Source organism: Dreissena polymorpha, chromosome 10 (assembly GCF_020536995.1).
Source record: "Dreissena polymorpha isolate Duluth1 chromosome 10, UMN_Dpol_1.0, whole genome shotgun sequence".
Lineage (NCBI taxonomy): Eukaryota > Metazoa > Mollusca > Bivalvia > Myida > Dreissenidae > Dreissena > Dreissena polymorpha.
In genome coordinates, this window is record NC_068364.1 from 85,906,813 (window position 1) to 85,930,097 (window position 23,285).

Here is a 23,285-nt window from a genome sequence, read left to right on the forward strand (position 1 = left end):
GGCAATAAAAATGTGCGCATCAATCTGCAAATTATGGTGACAAATTTTAAGTTTCATTTCAATACCTTGAGTAAGGTATAAGAAGTTAGCTCCCCCACTTGGGTACATGTTGAAGCACTTAAAACGCTTTATTGTTAAATATTGGATTTTCATAAAGGATGCATGTCTGGAGTAAACGTTTATTTATTTTAACAAAATTTACGTTATGCATTCTAATTTGATTAAATAATAGCAATATTAGGTGTCTGCCACCTACATAATGAAATCGGTATATTGCAAACATTATCTGACAAATATGTATTTATGTTAAATATCCATACCAATTATTTGTAAGTTAATTATACCTTTAAGACTTTTTAATGATTAATTAAACGTTTAGTGACAATGTTAAACTATTAATAAATTGATAAATGGTTCATGAAAACCAGTGCCTCTGTAAATAATCGGCGATGACATCAGAACGATTATCAAAACTATTGTTGGAAACCAGCATAAGTAAATCTTCACATAAAACGATGAATATAATCACTGAACAGGCACTCAATACAAGTACGGGTAGTTATTTTCGCTAAAGATTGATATTAAACTACATTCAGTTACTTAAATTTTACATATTTTGCGGATAAAATGGGATTGTGAAACTAAGGAGTTGATGCGGCTTTCAAAAGTTGTTGCAATCCGGATAACACATATTGCGATTTACTGAGGCATTGACAAAAATTGTACATAAATCCCTCCTCCACCCCGAGCAATATACTGTACACATTCAAGATAATGTCTTGCACCTCAGGAAGACAACGCTAAAGGCAAGATTACTTGGTTTGGTTGTATACGTTGAATAAATTAAATTTGAATTTAAAAAAAACAAAAAAAAACAAGTATACCTCGTTAATGTAAGTGCTGTTTCAATAGCAGTTTATCTATTATTTTTACTGACACTGATTGCTTTATTTAGTATATTCTTTTAATTTAGACATGCGATGTTGGAGAAAATGTATATCGGTATTCGTGTTATTGCTTCTTATTTGTGATCGGAATCCATATAAAGTTATTGAATTAAACTAACGTGTTGCTTTATGCTGTATAAGTAAAAGCGAATAAATAAAATGATAATTATCAAACATTTCACTAAAGTTATAATATTTTAAAAAATGTATTTAAATGTAAATAACATGATTTTAGTAAATAATAAAATTCAACGAATTTTTACTAACCATCAAATTGCTTATTTAGTCATTCTTTTAATTACACAACTTAGAATATATAAAACTTAAACATATTGTGAAAGGTTATTTGAATATTTCCAACAACAAAAAATTACCATCACCGTGGTCAACATGTGTAGTAATTACCAAAATCCATATACCGTTTTAAGACTAACATAATATCAATTCAAAATGACAAGAATTTACTAAATATCACACGCCTAAATGTTCACCAAAGTAACATAATTGCAACTTTCTTATCTAAAATGTAAACCCAATGAGCGCATTTTGGATGAAATTTGTAGTTTTGTAATATGTATTACAAAATGTAATACAATGTTCGACAATGTTTTGGCTACACTCAGGTCCATAATGTAAAAAAGTCCAGACAAGGTCCAATTACTTGCTTGTGTGCATGCGTGCGCGTGTTTGTGTGCGGCGTGCGTCCGCGAATGCCTTCGTGCGTGCGTGCACCTGTGCGTGTTTCATTTGTTCTCCAAGTACATCGTTAGTTTGTTATTTAGTGAATAATGCTTTTGAGACACAATTTGGATTTTGAGCATCTATATTGGTTCGTTGTTTAATATGTTTTATTTTATGTTGACTCATATTTGATATTTGTGTCGAAACCCTTCTACATTGGCTGAGGCGAATGCATTTCGATGCCACCGTCGTATTCATAATTCTGATGGCATTTCGATGCCGCCGTCGTATTTATAATTCTGATGGCATGTCGATGTCACCGTCGTATTTATAATTCTAATGGCATTTCGATGCCACCGTCGTTTTTATAATTCTGATGGCATTTTTATGCCACCGTCGTATTTATAATTCGTATGGCATTTCGATTCCACCGTCGTATTTATAAATCTGATGGCATTTTGATGCCACCGTCGTATTTATAATTCTGATGGCATTTTGATGCCATCGTCGTATTTATAATTCTGATGGCATTTTGATGCTACCGTCGCGGTGATGAGGGTGGAACAAACAACAAAGATGACACCAAAGAAACTATTGCTAAACGACAGACGTTGTCCGCTAAAAATATAGTTTGAATATTCTCGTTTTAATATTGCATGTTACTGTCAGAAAGACCTTTAAGCTATTATTATGACCTGTGAAATGAAATGCCTATGGCAGGATGTGCATAAGGTGCAGGTATTATTGTCTCACTCTTTATCGATTATAAAAGATAAACAATTATAAAAAATACTTTGAATCCCGAATAGTAAAACAGACGAGACATTGGCAACAATTTTTTTTTTAAATCTGACAATGGTGGAATTTCTGACAATGGTGGAGCCGGTAGGGGACTATATTGCTTGGCAATAGTCTTGTTGTTTAGTGAATAATATTTTTTTGAAAGAATGTCCTGACGGCTTTGATATTGTGTGTTTGTACGCGCAAGCTTTAAATCAATTAATCATTATAATTATCATTATCATCATTATTATCATCATCATCCTCATTGTCATCGTCATCATCATTATCATCATCATCACCATCATCGTCATCATCATCATCATATTCTGCTTCTTCTTCCTCCTCCTCTTCTTCTACTTCTTCATCACCATCATCATCATCAGTATCAGTATCATAATCAACACAATAATAATAATTATAATAATAATAATAATCATCATCATCATCAACATCAAAATCAATATCATCATTATAGCCATTATTATCAACATCATCATCATTGTCGTCATCGGCGTCATAGTTATTATCATAATTATCATCTTCTTAATTGATCTTCATCATCATATTTTAATAATTTCCATCATTTTCATCATTGCATTTTTTCATTATTCTAAAAGGCTACAATGCTGCATCATTGTTTCAGAATGATGCTAATCATTATTACCTTTATTATCAATATCACCATCGTAACAACTGTCAGCATTAATTTTGAGGGGTAGGGCTTGTCATAGCTGATAAAACTTTCTTTCAGTTTTGTGAACTAGTGTAACAGTGCCTTTCAATGTGTACCGGTACGGCAAATGTCAATTGATATTTCGTTGTATAATGCGGTTGCGCATTCAATGATTTCATACTGTATTTTATCCTAGCAAAGCAAAAAAATGGGGGAAAATCTAATTAAATGACAAGATTCAACCATTTTTAGGGTTTCCTTTTAATAAAACAAACTTTATTTCCAAGAAAATGTTTGCACATTAAAAGTTTGTTTATATAATTATTTTAAAAGTTTAAAATGGTCTTAAAATATTGTCAGAATAGTATTTCTCGCAACTCAATTGTAATATGGAAAATGATCCATTCAATGAATCCTGCTGTAACATACGTTATGATATTAGCGGAATCTGGACTCATCTTAGAAAAAATATAAAAGTATTGTTTATATCCAATATTTATGTTATTAATTATAATTTAAACACAGCAATATCGGATAGTGATTATTTATACAACCAACGCGTATTATGCCAATTGCATTTATATTGCAGTTCAGACTTCCTGTTCTGCAAAGTCAGTTGACTATATTTTGAGTAGGGACGAGTCCTTAATGTTATATTGTTGACTTACCCTGTGTGCTTTTGACGGATAATTTCCTTTTATCCTTTTCGCTAAGATAGGTAATTGACTATATTTGTGTATTGATAACAACATCCCTTACTTTTTAAAATGATGAATGATTGCTTTGTTGAAACCTTTGCCACTCTTGACAACTTCCTAAGAACAAACATTGAACAGGTAAAAATATTATTCATGAAACAATTAAATAGTGTTTTTCTTCTTTTCTTTGCAGTAGAAGTATAAGATTAAGTGTGCAAGAAAGTAACAGTATGCATATTTGTATATTGATGATTCCTATTTGTCTTCAAATAGAAACAACTGCTTAAATACGAAAGAGCAGTGGAATGTTTAAGGTAAAATTGGTGTGCTTAAAAGTTCTGGTTTATTTTGTTCTTTCGAGTTGCTTCCCTTCAGCTACCATTGGACAAAAACGCTATTAAAATGCAGATTTTGAAGAAGCGTATTGAAAATTAACAAATGTCGTTGACCCTAATAAGTGCTAGCTGTAAGTTTAGTTGTTTTCCGTATTGAACCCAGATTACGATGTTTTGTTAGTGAAACACTTTAAGGCAATTGGTTTGATTTAAACAAGAATTCGGATCCTCAATTCGTTGGGGCAGTCAAGGGGGGTCGAATGCTTTAATACGAGTAAAAACACAAACTATAACAAAAGAAAGCTGCTTTATGTTAAATACAAAATACAGTAAAAAATATCACACATGTATATCACGACAGTTTCCGTAAATTCATTTCCAGAGGAACAGTACATGTTCCGCTTGAAAAATCATGGTGGAAACAGAAGACAAAACAAGATAATAAAAAAATATCACTGGTCACGTTAATACTTATGCTAAATGAATTAAATTATTAACATACTTTTTAACGATGAAGAAATTAAAAGTTAAAGCGTTGTAATTTTCCTAAAATCAGATAAAGTTTGTATATACTCGCTGAATGCGGTACGTGCTATATTGAATGTGTTAAATATGTCGAAATACACGTATCCAACCTTTGTTAGTAATTCTTATTAAAAAGTAAATTTAATTTCGGTCGTAAGTAATGTTTATGTTTTGAAAAAATCAGTTAAGCTTTAAGTAAGTCCATCACAGTGTTTAAGGTTGTTGAAGGTAGAGGTTTATAACACAGTGGACGCCAAGACTGTCATTACGATCATGGCGACACCGGAAATGACGTGGGCGACTCCGCTGCATAGGCAACTGTTGTCGACAAGCACATGCAAGGGCCAATTGGTGGTGGCACCTGCGTCCGTAAGCTGAAGTGTGGCGGTGTAGTAAACTTGTCCAGATGATTTAAGTTGTGCTGCAGTCGTGATTGAACCGCCCGCCGCGACCGTGAATTTCGCTGCGTCTCCCCCTATTGGCAATATGAAAGGATCATTGGAATCAGTATCGATTTATTTTATTCATTGCGTAAATTGTTTCAATGTTAACATATATTTCAACACTCATTAGAAATTTATACACAACAGACCATGTTTTATTTCATCTTATGATTGGCTTTTTGCTTTTTCGGACTAAGCCTTTTCACTGCATATTCGGTGTTTATTATTGTATATATGCTTTATTTGTATATTTATATTTGTCATAGGCTCGTTATAAACTAAAATGACTTTTCTGCGTATGTTTCGTTCAATTCTCAACTAGACAGTCTTTAATTTATATGCGCACGAGACTATTAAGATGTCGATTACTGTTACAAAAACTGGAAACACGAACCTGCCATAACAGCCCAAGTACCAGCGGTAGCAGATGCAGTTGCTTTTCCAATTGTAGTTCCTGAAAATAGTACGTATATTCACATTTATTAGTTTAAACCTATTTATTTGAGCTCGACTACATAGAGAGCCTACGGCATATTTGAAACGCTCTCGATTCCGTTTTCTGGGCCTAGAACCAGTACTTGAAGTATTTGGGGAAGATCTAAAGACCGAAAGTAGGGATCAAACCAGTGACCTCCCGGTCATTAATTATAAGATGTTAATGATTAACTTCTAATTATCTCACAAAAACTAAGATATTGATATAAATCACACGCTGGTGTTTTTTTCCTTGAATATTTTTATTGAAATATAAATCGATGCAATAACAGAGTTACTAAAATAACCATACCACATCTGAAATAATTCCTAGTTAAAAGAATAACCATTACACATTTGAATTGTACCACATGCAAAACTTGGAAATAATTTTCCATTCCGAAACAAAGGTAATATGCGCGTGTGTTTTCTACTTTAACATAGAATAGACGTCAATTTTCAATGCAAATATATTCTATAAATGAGATTATGAAAAACACTACACATATTTGAACGCACACTCTAAAACAAACAATTAAGATACACACTATACAGTAAAAGAATTAATTATAATACGTTACCTAACGGTGTCGGGTCGGCAACACAAAATGAATAGGCAGAGTCTGTGGATGGACCGAAGTTGACAGTCATGGTGAACGTGCCTGTGAGTGGGGTAGTAGGAGTAGTGTCTGTAGCGCTGAAATGTAGTAATTTTACCCAATTAAGTTTATGTGTATTTATGTTCATATACTGCTGATACAGACACACATTCCGGATGTACATCAACTGGGCGATGTTATTCACTTCCTCACAAGTTTCCCACAATAGATAGCAATCATTAGGATAAAGAGGTTATATAATATAATTTATATAATGTTATATATACTGCTTTCAGACCATAAATATATTGGTTGGTTTCCTTTATGTCGAGTTTACATAAAAGTGTGTCATCTTGTTTACCCTTTACCAGTATGATACGTTTTTTGACGCATTTGCAATCCCTGAGAAAGTTACATTTATTGAAAAACTTTTCTTACTAGATTAAAATTGTAAAGGCTTGATGTTCAACAATTAGATACTGATGAGAAGCAAACAGTATAAAACCTGAACAGACTTCGAGTTACACTTTTGGTTTGGACCATGATGTGGGGTAAACTTGTAATCGCTTAATATTGTCTGTCAGTTTCATTGTGCCGTTGAGGAAACAATTATGAGCGATAAAGGCAAACAGTAATTGTTTTTATATCTGTGAATTAATTAGAAGACGGACTGTGTTTTTGTTTTAAATCAATAATATAATAATAACACATACATTAATAATACAACTCAAACTATATGATGATTAATTGATAAATAAAAATCCCTCTCCAGTAGGGATACTAGTGTTATAAATTATCAAATTAAAATTGTTTCCCCTTATTAAATCATTGAGCAATAAACACATTCAGATATTTTATTTCTCTGCAATAGATAGAGTCGAAAGATTTATGCTAAATAGAATCGAAAGAGTGATGCTTACACGACTTTGAAGATCACTTGCTTTACGGTAGGGTAATCTATCGCCTTAGCAAGTGTTACAGCACCACTCGTGCTCACAGCTATTGCCCCATGTGTTGCAGGGTTGCCATCCGTCGCATCGAATGTATAACTTGCTATTGCAGGATTAGCAGTGGCTGTTACAGTAAACAGGGTTGCCCCCACAGCTAAAGATGATTGCAAGTATATGGTTGCTGATCCAGCAGGCGCAGTTCCCCCCACTGTTATCGCTGCGACGCCGCCTGTTGCCGCCCAGGAAGTTACGGCCGCCTCTGTGTTAAAGATTGAATATATATGACTAACCAGCTATGATGAGCATTGTCAGCATAGTTTAAGAAAAAATAATAACAGCTCATATATGTTTACTGCGAGCGGGGCTTTAATAATGATTTGCACAATCGGATTTACGTATTGATGATGATGATATGGATGAATGTAAAGCGACCGTCTTGTTAATAATACACAACTGCATTAAGTTACCTATACTCTGTCCATATTTAAAATTGATACGACAATAAAAACGTTGATTTGACCTTTAAATTGAAGTAAATTGAAGTAATTCATCGACCATGATGACAATGATAATCTGCTAAACCCATGCGTGTAACTTGTAGGAAACATACATACATTGATAACCAATACATATTGAACAACCAAATAAATAAGTGTCAATAAAAATAAATAAAATCATCCAAGAGTGTCGTAAGTCATACAATCAATCGAACATAAAATATGAGCGTGTTGATCATTAGTCGTGACAAATATGTCTCGCAATCTACACTTCATTGTGTTTACACATTTCAAGTTGAAATTTAACAGCTTAAGAAATGCTTACGGTCGCTCAAAAAAACGCTTTGTCAGAGGTAAAACAGAAATGACGCCCACTTGAGAGTACAGTACTTCGTTGTAGCAACTTAACAGATGTAATGCTTTCGGCATACAAATGGCTAAGTTTAATGGCACAAATCGCATGAGCGTGTTGATCACTAAAAGGTATCTTACATTAACACTTCATTGTGAATTTAGCTTGAGAAACTTAACGATCTTAACAAATTCCCTTGTCGACCACATGGATATGTTTAAGGGCACTTAACTCGGGAAAAGTCTGGGTCACCGGGCAATAAAAATGTGTGCATCAATCTGCAAATTATGGTGACGAATGTTAAGTTTCAATTCAATACATTGAGTTATGAATAATAAGTTAGCTCCCCCACTTGGGTACCTGATGAATCACTTAAAACGCTTTGTTGTTAAATATTGGATTTTCATGAAGGATACATGTCTGGTGTAAACGTTTATTTATTTTAACAAAATTTACGTTATCAACTTGATAAGAAGAATGGTAAGATTATGCATCCTTATTTGATTAAATAATAGCAATATTAAGTGTCTGCCACCTACATAAGTAATCGGTATGTTGCAAACATTATCTGACAAATATGTATTTATGTTAATTCTCCATACCATTTATCAGTAAGTTAATTATAATTTTAAGACTTTTTTTATGATTAATTAAGCGTTTACTTATAATGTTAAACTTTAACAATATTTATAAAACGATAAATGGTTAATGCAAACCAGTGCCTCTGTAAATAATCGGCGATGACATCAGAACGATTATCAAAACTATTGTTTGAAACCAGCATATCTTCACATAAAACGATGAATAGAATCACTGAACAGGCACTCAATAAAACTACGGGTAGTTATTTTCGCTAAAAATTGATATTAAACTACATTCAGTTACTTAAAAGTTTACGCATTTTGCGGATAAAACGAGATTGTGAAACTAAGTAGTTGATGCGGCTTTCAAAAGTTGTTGCAATCCGGATAACACATATTGCGATATACTGAGGAATTGACAAACATTGTACATAAATCCCTCCTCCAAGACCGAGCAATATATATTGTACACATTCTAACGTCGTGCACATCAGGTAGACACCGTTAAAGGCAAGATTACTTGGTTTGGTTGTATACGTTGAATAAATTAAATTTGAATTAAAAAAACATTTACCTCGTTAATGAAAGTGTTGATTCAATAGTAGTTATCTATTATTTTTACTGACACTGATTGCTCTATTTGTATATTCTTTTAATTTAGAAACGTGATGTTGGATAAAATGTATATCGGTTTGCGTGTTATTGTTTCTTATTTATGATTGGAATCCATATAAAGTTATTAAATTAAATTCACGTGTTATTTTATGCTGTATAAGTAAAAGTGAATAATTTTTTTTTTATAAATATCAAACATTTCACTCAAGTTGTAATCTTTGGAAAATGTATTTAAATGTATTTAAAATGATTTTAGTAAATAATAAAATTCAACAAATTTTTACTAACCATCAAATTGCTTATTTAGTCATTCTTTTAATTACACAACTTCTAAAGAATATATAAAAGTTGAACATATTGTGAAAGGTTATTTGAATATTTCCAACAACAAAAAATTAACACCACCGTGGTCAACATGTGTAGTAATTACCAAAATCCATAGACCGTTTTATGACTAACATAATATCAATTCAAAATGACTAGAATTTACTTATCACACGCCTAATTGTTCACCAAAGTAACATAATTGCAACTTTCTTATCTTAAATGTAAACCCAATAAGCGCCATTTTGGATGAAAATTGTAGTTTTGTAATATGTTTTACAAAATGTAATACAATGTTCGACAATGTTTTGGCTACACTCAGGTCCATAATGTAAAAAAATCCAGACTAGGTCCAATTACTTGCGTGTGTGCATGCGTGCGCGTGTTTGTGTGCGGCGTGCGTCCGTGAATGCTTTCGTGCGTGCGTTCGTGTACCTGTGCGTGTTTCATTTGTTGTCATACATTCAAGTATATCGTTATTTTGTTATTTAGTGAATAATGCTTTTGAGACACAATTAAGCTTACGTAAATCTGCGTATGTGTCAATAATTCAAATGATTATGATAAGCAAAGTAATAACAATGCTTATTACTAGTCGAATAATTATGTAAACGATGCTTTGTAACGGCCGTTAATCGAATGAAAATGCCCAAGACATCAAACAATTAATTTGAACATATAAAAGCTATTGCATGCACAAAACAATCGTCCACTAGTCGGTCTAATTCGGTATTTTTCAAAAATAGATGGAGCAAATGCCATTGAGGTTGCGCTTATGACAGGAGTCGGCGCCGATGCACAATATCAGCGGTTTTAATTTTCGTTACCGACCGTACGTTTTGTGTGTGGTTTTCCAGGTTGAATATTTGATATTTTTTCTTCATTTCTTTATTAGATGATAGTGAAATATAACTAACAAGTTATGTTTACATACTTATAAAGAAACATGACTGTGTTGCAAAGAGATTTGATGATTCTGTTTGGGTAAAGGTATATACGTTGTAAAAATAAAAATAAATATGAAAATGAAAAGGAACATTATTAATCAAATGTATGTCATGTGCCGATTCATATATCGTGCATTGGCGCCAAATAACCTCCTTAGCGCCATCTCCTTGGCATTTGATCCATCTGCAAAAATATCTCTTAGATCCGCAAGAGGCCAATGTGTTTGTGCTTGTAGTAATTATTTTGGCTAAAAAAGGGGTTGTCTGAAAACTTAGAGTGTCCGAAAACGTAGAGTAATTACGATATAATATTGAGCGCATCAATCTGATAGACATGTTCTCTTCAAAACAGTCAACAAAACATAAAATTTGCTTTCAAAAACTCCACCATGGTTAAACTGCTAAAGGTCCCCGCGTTCCAAATGGATTGTTATTGTAAACGTTAATACTATAACATCCTATTACAAATAACATCATGCGATGGAAAAAGTATGATTTTCACAGATATTTGAAAAAAATAATTAATTGACGGATATTTGCAAGTTCGAATTATGTTGCTTTAATTTATGTTGTTTGTTGTCTTTTTCGAATATTTTACAATTATGTTTGTAATAAATATTCTTTAATATTCAGGTCAGAATTGGAGATTTTTTTATTTAGAAACTCTTAACAAAAATAATTACACGCCTCAATTGTATTTATTATATGCGCATGTTAGTATAACTTTACTTGAGTACGCACATTTCATTTATTTCAAACGTATTGTTATATTGCATATCGTTACCATTTATATTTGATTTAGAATTTAATTTAGGATGAGAAATTGCAGTAAAAGAAGTGTGTAAACAAAAGCATTATCAAAAACATTAGCAGTTGTGATTTGATTTATAGAAGGGTAATGATACATATATGTGCACGTTATATCAATACTTCTTAATCTAAATCATAAAATGTATTATACAATTTATCCTCATATAAACATATGGCTGTTACATGCCATAAACAGGCTATGTCATGTTTATTGATATATGTTCTATGTCCTTTTAAGTATACAGTTTAAGTATATATATATATATATATATATATATATATATATATATATAAAATCAATTCACATTTTATAAAACATTCCGATTTTATAACTTTATAATACTCTCCGTTACTAATTTATAAATCCGTCTGAAAATTTACATTCCCTACCGGTATATCCAACAAACAGAAGCGCGCACAGTAATCCAAGTATTTTTTCCATTTTTTTTATTCCAGTGTTCACGAGTAAGTCCAGTAGCAAAGTGAAAATTTGCAGAACATCTTGCCAATTTATATCTTCCTGGTTCCTATAGCAACATGCAAACAAATATCAGACTTGCGGTATGCTTAAAGTGAAGAGTTATCCACAGAATTTGCGGAAAACATGTCTTTACAAAGCATATTAGAAGGGATGGCGCATGTCAGTACATGTCTCTTCGTGTCCTCTCTTCTTTAAGAACTGCATGTCAGTTAAATCGGTGATTTTCTAAATAACGAGCGTAAAAACCATTTACATGTTTAATTTCTTCTCCTGTTTAAACAATGACATCGTAAAACGAATGCGTTTTTTTTTAAATCTTGAACACGGTTATCAATCGCTGCCTGTAAATTACCAGTTGGTGTATAGAAAAAGCATTAAGTTACAAAACATGGGGGGTTTCTGTATTATTTAACATGGTCTTATACAGCATGTGCTCGGGTTCTGGTTTTATTACCACTGTATCAATATGCATGCGATTTTTTTCCGGATCTTTCCAAAAAATTAAAGACTCACTAACATGTGCAGATTTGATTTATATATATTCTGAATTATTAAACGTTAACGCATAGCCACACCTGCAAATTCATGATTACCAACGTACCGATATTGTCAAAGTGAGCTGGCTGGTGATAAATTTATGCTAGCAAAGAATAATGTAGTTTATTTTTAGTTTAACTCATAACTTGGTGCCAAATAAAACATTAACAATAAATCGGACTATTTTATTTTATTTGCACCTATTTGATTTAAACAAACGGTAAATAAGATCGCAATGTAAAAAATAATAATCACAATTTTAAGTTTACGTTTGTAGAAAGGTTCTTCGAAGTAATTCTTCTTAATCTTAATAACACAATAGATAGTACAAAAGTGTTTCTCATATAAATATTTGGCTTCTACATATCATAGAGGTTATATAAATGTTTATTGATATATGTATTATTTCCTGTTTAGTATACAGAATAGATTTTGAATATAAACAAAGTAAAACTTAAACTGCGCGACAAGAAGAAAAATTCAGGATAACACATGGTCCTTTATTTGCGAAAAGAAGCCTATTTAAATTAAATAGCATTTAAAAAAATAATATTTTTATTCAATTGCCATTGAATTTCTCAATATTTAGATTACAATTAAAGCAACATCATTTTTACTTTTTTTAAGCACCTTGAAATGAAACTAAACATGTATCAACTACATAGTGTCTTTGATAAAAACAAGTTTATAGATATAGCACTGTGTAGAACAGTTTAAAGATTATCGCTATGAATTTTGTTAATGCTATAAATAATAACATCTTCGCATTTGTTGTTAAGCAAACCAAAACTAAATTTTGTCGTAATTTTACAAAATGCGAAGGCACTACAGAATCAACCATTTATTGTTGAAAGCACACCATGCTTGACTGCATATCAATTTATGTTTACAATAAACCTATTCCACTGTATATAATAATCATGTTATGACTAGTTTTTATATGTTTGTAACTTTAATAATAAGCCTACTTGGATTTGTGAAAGATAGATCAATGTTCAGTTGCTGCTTCATTTTGCATTTAGTTTTGCCTATGATGAAATATTGCTCCTTGTTGAAATCAACAACGCCATATGTGGTATCATTTTTTAAAGCGAGATTATACGATTTTTTACATGTGTTAAATTGTAATATATTGATAGGATATGTTACAATAACACAAAATAGGCAAGAAAAAATATATATTGAAGACGAATTTCATAAAATGCAGGAAGACAAATTAGCGCCCCGAGCCGATTGTGACGAAGATATTTCGCACATATTTTCCTACAATAACCGAAGCATTCGTCTTTTTATTAGGATCAGAGTAAGTGTTCGTATGTCGTATGAATATATATCGTTGCAGGAATTTAAAACAAACCTTCAAACTTAATTTAGATTCACATCGTACATGCATGATATACATGCTGGCCAGCGAATTCGACTGTACAGACATTTTCGATTGAAGAATTAAATATCTGGCTTATTTCTCATTTTTCGACACATGTTCTTCTTAACTTGTATTTTAATTTATATTGAAACATATGTATAATAAGTTATTTTACAAATTTTATAAAAATTTATTAATATTTGACAAAATTGTATTGTCTCGCTTTAAAAGTAATGTTCAACTGATTCATTTTAGTAAATATATCTCAGTGTATAAGGTCTGTTTAAAAATTGTTATTCCAAGTGCAAATTACATGTAAGAATAACATTGATCTTGGATTTTGAGCATTTATATTGGTTCGTTGTTTATTATGTATTATTTTATTTTGACTCCTTTTTGTTACTTGTGTCGCAACCCTTCTACGCGCGCTGAGGCGAATGCAAAAAGGTGCGTTAAATTGTAGACATGTGGTAACCAGTTGTAATGCAAATCTTCCAGTATCTCAAAGAACAAACAGCTTTAAGTTTTATCTAGATTGCACACCGAGATAATTTACGATTCCGCAGCGGTTACACCCAACTTTGACATTTCGTGGTCTACTACAAGCACTACCAGTTATTCAAACACTTTTCGATTGCGATTGCAAAATCACATCAGGGCCCGTATTCACCAAACAATTCTTACACTTAAGTCTAAGAATAAAGAATATTCTTTAAATTGATATTTTCAAGAATTGCTCAAATGTTGAGTCAAACTTGACATTTAACACCTCTATCTATATCATTCTACATGTATCACATTTTGTTAATGGCATAATCACCAGTGGAGGCCGGTATATATTCAAACACTGAACACATTTTTCTGAGTTCCAAGTCAATTCTTTATTTTTAAGTCTAAGAATAGGTTGGTGAATACGGACCCAGGTCTTAGTCAGCACCTGCCTAGTCAGCAGGTATCGGAGAAACAAACCGATATGAGGTGAATTTTTCGATCAGTTGAAAAAATATAATCGATATATTCCGTGGTTATTGATAGTCTGATTGTCCGGTGTCTAACCATTTGTATAATTGTATACCAGATGGGATCCTAGAATTGCTTGTGACGTGTATTTATTGATTGTATGGACTACATGGCAGGCTCTTTTGCCATATGTATAGCTTGTTACGACAAGCAATGTTCCATTCATACAGTTAAAACAGTCTGTCAGGTTAACAGCGTCGTCTTTTAATTTGATAGCGATGCAAACAGCGTCGAATTTACAATGATCGCAGTGCACTCTCAAAAAGCTTAATTAGTTTAAAGATGATATCTCACTACTTTCGTACCCGTAATAGAGAAAAATAATACCGTTGTCATTGGTGAAAACATTTGTTTAAATTTCACCTTTAAACAGAAGTTTGTTTCGAGCTTGTGAGAAGAACTTAAAATAAATATACAATTTAAAAGCCTTTAAAAGTACTATATTAATCTAAATGCCCGCATATACTATTGTCACAGATTGTAAATAAAAATTAAGTTTATATCAAATACTTTGTGTTTATAAGTGTCGAGTAGTTTTAGTTAGTTCTTATATCAAACATAGATTTAAGCCTTAGTTATTTTAAAGTTAACCTACAGTTGATTCTAACCTATTGTTTGCACGTAACAACCAATCATCCACTTTCCCTCTAATATTCAATTTGCTTGTCGAAATTTATTTCAGACGGCCATTACACTTTGGATTAGATATATTATTTGTGTAGGATATTTGATATTCCTGCAGGTAACTTATTTAAATCTTTTAATTATTTCCTTTGTCAATTGTTTGTATATAGAGAATACTAGGTTAGCATTGAATACAGAGAAGTTTATGTTGCGAGGCTTAGAACGCCGGGAGCGCGAGCCTTGGCGAGCGCTTTCGGTGTTCGAGCCGAGCAACATAAACTTCTCTGTATTCTACGCTAATCCTAGTATTCTATTTATCCCATTTGATTTTTTTAACGTGACATTTAACATAACTAGATCTAATAACCTTAGCCTAACAATTAGTTTAATTCATTCTTAAAAATCGCTTAAAATCTAACGAACGTAACCATGCGTAGTGTTATAAATGTATTTGTTCTGGTACGCTAAGTAGTCTTAAAAAATTCACACACAAACTGTAAAATTAGTAGAAATATCACCATATGCCTCGATTCATTTTTACGCAGCATGCGAATTGTAACACATTACGACCGCGAAAAGAAGGTTTTACTTTACTATAATTCATTTTATTTTCAAAAGAAAATAATCAAAATCCAATATGGCGGCGATTGCTCCTGACAAAATGATGTCCATGTCAACATAGATTCTAAATGTACACTATGGACGAGTAAACAGACAATTGCAGCGACTGACACTTTATTTGACTTAATATGCAGGGCAATACGTTTTCCGACTTCGAACGACGAATTTAATGACGCGCAGAACGTATTTTTTTATATAATGTTATGGGTATGCCGTGTGTGATCAAATGCATTAATGGCCCCCATTTTAAAATCATTTCCCCGAGAACAGGGAACGACAAAAGTACAAACAAAAACCAAAACACGTTCGAACTAGTATCTAGCTGAAATAATTCGCGTTCAGAATAAATCTGAACCAAGCAAAAATCATCAAAAGACTCTATATCGGCAATTTATATTGACTAAACTAGTATCTTACCTTTAATAATCCTTTAAAATCCATCTAATAATCCATTTAACTCAATAATTGGCGATTTTGCATCTAGGGTCTTTAATAATTATTTTAGCAACAGTAGTTAAATAAAGACCCTCATGCCATCGGCATCCTATCACTATTTTCAAATGAATTTATGAACGCGATAAACTTTCTGATTCGTCACACGCTACGTCATGTACTCTATGTACATTATTGCTGTTAAAATGAACCGGAGCAGTTTATTAAATAATAGCCGTTGGTAAACTCGGATGCATTTGCAGATTTCTGCATACAAATAATTATGTTTAAACTTGCACAATGTTATTTGTCTATGATAAATTCCCTTATTGTGTACAAGAAAATAATTTAATATATAAATACACAAAGAATGGAAAACATTCCATTACACAACAGATAAATCAGTGGATATACCCGTGTACAAAATGGGACGTTCCGAATTCCAGTGTGGTGCTATTTTTACCATCCTGTACTTTACACAGCTCTATGATTAACGTGAATTAAATCGGGTTGCATATATTGCAGATTATTTATGAATTGTGCGATATTTGTATGGCTTGTTGTACATTCTTAAATGTCAAAAGTATATGCATGGATTATAAACAATGCACATTACACGAAATAAGGAAAATGTGATTAATTGACAATTCAAATACCGTATGTCGATATACAGTACATGTACATGTGAAATAAGTCGTTTATAATAAATCGTCAATTTTTGGGGGAAAATGACTCAAAAAGTGTCATTTTATGACGCCATCAATCAGCTGATTCATTATACGGATGGCGAAAAATTATGTCATATGACTAGATTTAAAGGTTGAACGTCGTATAATTTTGAAGCTAAAGTTTTCTCGACTGTATTAATTACGAAAAATCATTAAGTGATAAAAGTAAAAAGTAGTCCGTGCACGTGACAGGTATATCCCACAGTGTTGAAGACAGGCAAGTATATTCCACAACGTGTTATACCGTCAATGTCGCTGTGAAAATGGGATAAAATTATTTAAGAAACCTGACGGTAACGGTTGTGTTTATTAGTTATTTATAAAAATAATTTAACGTTAGTAATATTCACACCGCCATGTAACGCTGGTCATTATTAAGATGTATTTTCATTTGAATGCAAACATATCTTATTTTGAATATATATTTAATTGCATGTATTAATTGTTTTTATTTTAAATACCCGTATCGATCAATTTAATATTAATTTCGATTTATTCGATTGTTTGTCGATCGAACCCCAATACGCAACATGCGCGTAGCTAGGCCAGCACCATTTTGGAAAAGAATGCACGATCGCATGCTCCAATTATCGTTTCAACATTCGAACTCATCAATCTATTTAAATAAACTAACAAATTGTTGACAGCATTTTAAAATCTCTTTCAAAATAACACACGGTATCACACTTATCTGATCAAAACTGCCATGGCACAGAACATGGATAAACGTTTTTTTACGTATTATTTATTTCAAACGTTTGGAGATTTGGGTGACAATACCGCACTATTGCAATTATCACTTGTTTTTTCTCAAACGAGTCAAGATGGCAAATAGGCATTTACTTATCGGTAAAAGACCGCACGAAGTTATAATATCCAGTTGATTTAGCAGTATACTTTAATGCTTTCAACGCCATGCGAACTTGACAATAATAGTCAAAGTACAATTTAAGCCATGACGCTCACAATTGTATAAACTGCGTTGTCAAATACCCTTACACCGACATTGAATTGACAATGTTAAGCCATTAAATCAGAAAACGTCCGCCTAGTTTTGCTTAAACAGATAAAGCTCGGTTTTGTACCGATTATTGCGGTTATGGCATTATGTGCAAAGACGTCAAGTAATTTTTTAGAACTATAACAAATTGTCTGAAAAACCAGGGAACACGTAATAAAATCCTCTAGGCCTTAAATTTAAGGCACTTATCCAATTACCTTTACAAAACAGACAATGCACACGCCCATGAACAAAACTCACACTGCTTAAAGAATAAATGATTTATTATTATTATTAATAAACGATGTGAAACGTGGTTCATTCGCTTTAGTCATATTAAAAGAATGTAAGATAATAAGTATTTGCAAGGAGTCTTCATAAATCTTAAATATTTAGATACGTTCTTACACTTCACTGACATGTGTGTGTGTAAGTATTAACCCAAACATCGTCTCCGTTTACAAATAAACTATTTTTATGCCGTTGAAAACCGACATAATAAAAATGACATTTAAACGTTTTACATAAAATAGGCGTTTCAATTACAACTATTATAAAACAGTGAAAATGAGGAAAATTTCTTATATAGTTTCGAAATTAAATTGTTTCCTGTGTTATTTGTTAATATTATTTTTATCAACTGCGCTAAAGTGTGAAACAAACTAAATATGTCGAAAAATCATATTGAGCGTTCTGTGTAAAACGTCTTTTTATCAGTGTATCGTTCCTGCATGGTAACAGCATGATGAAACATATCAATCATTTCAATGTTACTTTTTTAAAGCATCTAACCACGGCCGTTAATCACGCGCGCCACCTCTTTTTTGTGATGCATTAATAAATGAGCCAATGCAACTTCCGAGTTGGCGCTCAGGCCCGGATGTTTTGAAATTTCATGGATAATATTACAGGGTGATTAGGTTTTATATGTATTTTATATTCAACATATTTCGCATTATTTTTAAAATCGGGCTATGTAGTGCGATTCAGCGAAGATTGATCCATCCAAAAATGTACAGAATCGTACATTCTCTACCCATTTACAAACGTGAGAACCTTTATAAATTGTGGCATGGTGCAGTTTTAAAAAGCATGTCGATGAGTTTTTCATATGTGACGAGAAATGCCCATCCAATTACATGCATAAAAATATTGGCTTCTTGCCAACGTAGTAGATAATTTTGCAATTTTCCAAAAGAGATGGAGCCAATGCTTAGGAGGTGGCGCTAATGAAAGGAGGTGGCGCCAATGCAGGATGTATCAATTAACAGTCGTATCGCAATTTCACATGACGTAGATTTGATAGATATTGTTATTTGTTATATTTAATTTATTTTTCAACGTACAAACGTACGCCAAAATCTTTACAGAACATAAACACAATCTGTAATAAATAAGATGTAGTTTTTTAAATATATAAGTGATCAACTCAATATAGAAGTCACCAACATGAATAAAACATATTGTACGATGCATACCAAAAAAATGAAATAAAACCAATAACTTATAAATGGTCAACATTATCAAAATAATTCATCGACATCAATATTTGTATACAGTATGATAATTCACGAAATACGTATAAGATAACACTTCTTGAAACTATTAATGTGGCCGTTAATCCAAATGCTTAATTAACTAAAAGGCCAAGGTCAATGAATCTTAATTAGGCTCATTTATGTTTTTTTCCCACTATCAACTAAAAAAAAATGAAAACAGCTCGGTCTTTTTCCGTTAACATTTTTGTATAATATATGTTAAATGTTGTTTTCTTACAAAGAAAAACGTTTAAATCCATCAAGACATTATTAGAAAACTACCTTTTCTAATTAAAAACGCACGCGACTCAAATGTGCTGAAGTAGTCAACTTACAAAAAATAATGTCTGTCCTGTAAACGTAATAGAAACCAAAATATACGTTGTTTCACTTCAAAATAGCTATAAATGTGCATTGAAGCCACCTCCTAATCTGAGCGTCATCTCCTTTGCATTGGCTGCATCTCTTTTTGAAAAATGCAAATTTATCTATTAGATCGGCTAGAAGCCGATGTTTTTGTGCACGCATGCACTGTCCAGGTTCAAAGCAATCGTTTTATTTAATGAGCGATTTAATGGGTGGGGAATTTGCTCGTCACACAGACAAAAGACATCGATTTGCTTTTACGAATTCTACCATGCCACAACTTATAAAGGTCCTCACGTTTCGAAATGGGTTTTGATTGCATGTTTCAGTACATATTTAGATGAATTTATTATCACTGAATCGCACTACATTGGCCGATGTTTTAAAATATTCCGAAATGTGTTGAAAAACATATTAAATAATCACCCTGTAAAATTATCCGTTAAATTTCAAAACATCCGTGCCTGAGCGCCACCTCGGAAGAAGCATTGGCTCATTTATTAATGCATCTCAAAAAAGAGGTGGCGCGCGTGATTAACGGCCGTGTTAACAATCGAACTATTTTCATATTATCGCTTCTTATTGGTAAAACGTATTGTCGATCAAAACTTGGACGGACTTCATCGGTTTTAGTTAGTCAGTCGTGAACATTGTTGCCGACTAACAATCATAGAGGAAACGAACAATCTGCCTATAATAGCTTATTTAACGTATATCTAATTAGGATACCATCAATATATTTCCTTGTGACTTTGAAAGCTTTCGCTGTTGCAAGTGCGTTTGATACAATTCTTATATGATGGTTTCAAGTAATGCATTTAAATACACACACAAATAAATAATATCTCATTAAAATACTGCGTAATGTATCTTAAGTGATGTTTGAGAAATGTTGTCGCATACTTCGTGGTTCCATATGTCCATTTAGTTTTAGTAATACTTTAACCTAATCTTAAATATAATTGTGATAAGCAAACATGAGTTGGAAAACAATTCTGTAACTTCGACGATACTTCAACATGGTTATATTGTGTCTGTCTGTTTACTACAAAATATTACCTGAAATGCATTTTTAAATCCATAATTTGTAAATATTTTATTTTTTATTTTTTTTTATAAATAATTAATCCGAATATTTCATATAAAAAATAAGTTTGAATCTGTTAACGTATATCCAATGCTTATTTAAAAACACCATAATTCCGACGATATATCCTTGTGTAAATAATTCCTATCTCATATTTGAAAACACAAACATTCTTAATTCCATAAAATATATCCTTATTTTAATATTCCCACTGTTTTCATACCGGCATTCCAAGCGCAAAGAAGCGCGCACACAAATCCAAGCAGCTTATCCATATTCCTTCTTTCCAGTGTTCACGGGTAAGTCCAGAAAAAGAGTGAAAAACCACGGCAAATCACGCCAATATATACCCATCTGGTTCCTATAGCGAGGTCAACAAACAGTTCTCAAATATCATTTGAGTCTGAACCTGAAGAGTCATGCCTCTGCAGAATATATGGAATTAATCAATATCATTCTAAATTATTTATAGCATAGTTCGATTTTGTCTATTTATATATTCGTTGTCCACTGTCTCACCATGTGTATTTGTGGACCAAATGGGATCCTATGGAATCGATCTGATATCATTCTAACCATCTTATTTATAGCATAGTTCAATTTTCGAGCATGTCTATTTATATTCGTTGTCCAGTGTCTCACCATGTGTATTTGTGGACCAAATGGGATCCTCACTTTCCATCTGTAAAAAATCTATACGCCGTCAGCTGAAATATCGATGGTTCAATGGTAAATTGTTCTAAGTATAAGCTAAACACGGTCTAAATGAATCCGTATGCCATCAATTGGATTACTGAGATAAAATTAGAGGTATATTCATGTTGTTGTGATTCGTTTTCTTGAGCATGTTAAGCAGAGCATTTATTTGTATATTATAAGAAATGCGTTGTTAAAGGCAGACGCTGTCTCATGTTAAGTTCGTTAAGTACACCATAGCTGCTCAATAAATGAGCTGCGTTCTGAGAAAACTGGGCTAAATGCATGTGCGTAAAGTGTCGACCCAGATTAGCTTGTGCAGTTCGCACAGGCTAATCAGGGACGACACTTTCCTTTTTATGGTATTTTAGTTTCAGGGAGGTCCCTCCTTACCGAAAATAAAGTTTAAGCGGAAAGTGTCGTCCCAAATTAGCCTGTGCAGTCCGCGACACTTTAAGCAAATGCATTATGCCCAGTTTTCTCAGAACGCGGCTTAAATGTTAAAGAGGGAGTTGCCAGGCGTTTTCTTGTCATTTTGGAATGGATACTTAAACCACATGAACACGTTTTAAACAAGTTTTATTAAGATTCGTCTTGAGTTCTAATGTGTTTGCATTCATTTTTGTGATTTGGACGGTTGATTTCCCGGGTAAATTTTGTGATTAAAGAGTTTTTCAAGTTTCCTTAATTGTGTAATAAGGGATATCGGATTATCTTGATATGCACGTTTTTTATATACATATACCATTATGAAAATATGTCCTGAGAACGTAAGGTGCTATTTGGGCGATCATTGTGTCTTCCATATCGTTCTTTTTGGGCAATTCGACATGGTATCCTAGTTTTGTGACGATAACATAATTATTTTTTTAAACGCCTCCGACGATCCAATATTTTCCTCCAGGTGATATCAGATTTCCTGTTATAACGCGGACCATTTAAAACATATTCTAACACGGCACGTGCCAAATTTCATATAAACAAAGAAGAAAATCTTTTATGGGTTATTATGCAATAATTATGGGCGGAGCTTATACACTGAAAGCACGCGCTGTAACAAACAAAATACGCCGATACATTTTCCACCAGCGTAGTAATCCCGTTTGGCTGTTATTGAGGGCGGAGATCTGATCGACAGAACAGCCGAAAGTTATTTTTATGGGCGGAACTTCACATAAATATGTACACACAAAAAAATAAGATATATTGTATAAATCTTTAGTAAAAACCGTATTAGAATCGAAATAATTTGTGAACGTTATAGTTTGTTGTCGAATAACCCCCGGTCGGAAGTTTTGATGCGTGGTTTCAAATCACACGTGCTTCGCACTCGTGATTTAATCACTACGCATCTCAACTTCCAGCCGTGGTTTATTCGACAACAAACTATAACGTACACGAATTATTTCTTTAATAACGAAATTGTAACAATTTAATAAACTGAATAAAACATATATATATCTTAATCACGTATCTGTTTCAAAATCTAAAATATGACGATCTAAATACATTTTCATTGGGCTACAATAAATGATTACCGGATATTTATGCCTCA

The 23,285-nt window shown here is 32.5% G+C and overlaps 2 protein-coding genes across 3 annotated transcripts in view; both read right to left on the minus strand.

Moving 5' to 3' along the window:
• Positions 1-23,285, minus strand: part of LOC127847276 (uncharacterized) — a 139,034-nt gene that overhangs the window by 53,785 nt on the left and 61,964 nt on the right. The gene's annotated exons all lie outside the window — the stretch shown is intronic.
• Positions 4,408-21,391, minus strand: LOC127847274 (uncharacterized). Of its 2 annotated transcripts, none has more exons than XM_052379079.1 (5): positions 21,258-21,391; positions 7,079-7,367; positions 6,141-6,256; positions 5,480-5,539; positions 4,408-5,117 (listed from the first exon to the last, which is right to left on the minus strand). In XM_052379079.1, exons 1-5 carry the CDS (start codon positions 21,307-21,309, stop codon positions 4,879-4,881), a joined length of 756 nt encoding a protein of 251 aa, XP_052235039.1. In that variant the 5' UTR covers positions 21,310-21,391; the 3' UTR covers positions 4,408-4,878. The 2 variants fall into 2 exon arrangements, with proteins under 2 accessions (XP_052235039.1, XP_052235038.1); XM_052379078.1 differs by lacking the exon at positions 21,258-21,391 and adding an exon at positions 11,625-11,898.

Coding starts and splice junctions, on each gene's coding strand:
- LOC127847274 (XM_052379079.1), bottom strand. CDS start 21,309: ATGGATAAGCTGCTTGGATTTGTGTGCGCGCTTCTTTGCGCTTGGAAT. Junction 6,257..7,078: donor CAAGTGATCTTCAAAGTCGT/GTAAGCATCACT, acceptor ACTACATTTCAG/CGCTACAGACACTACTCCTA. Junction 5,540..6,140: donor TGCCGACCCGACACCGTTAG/GTAACGTATTAT, acceptor TACTATTTTCAG/GAACTACAATTGGAAAAGCA.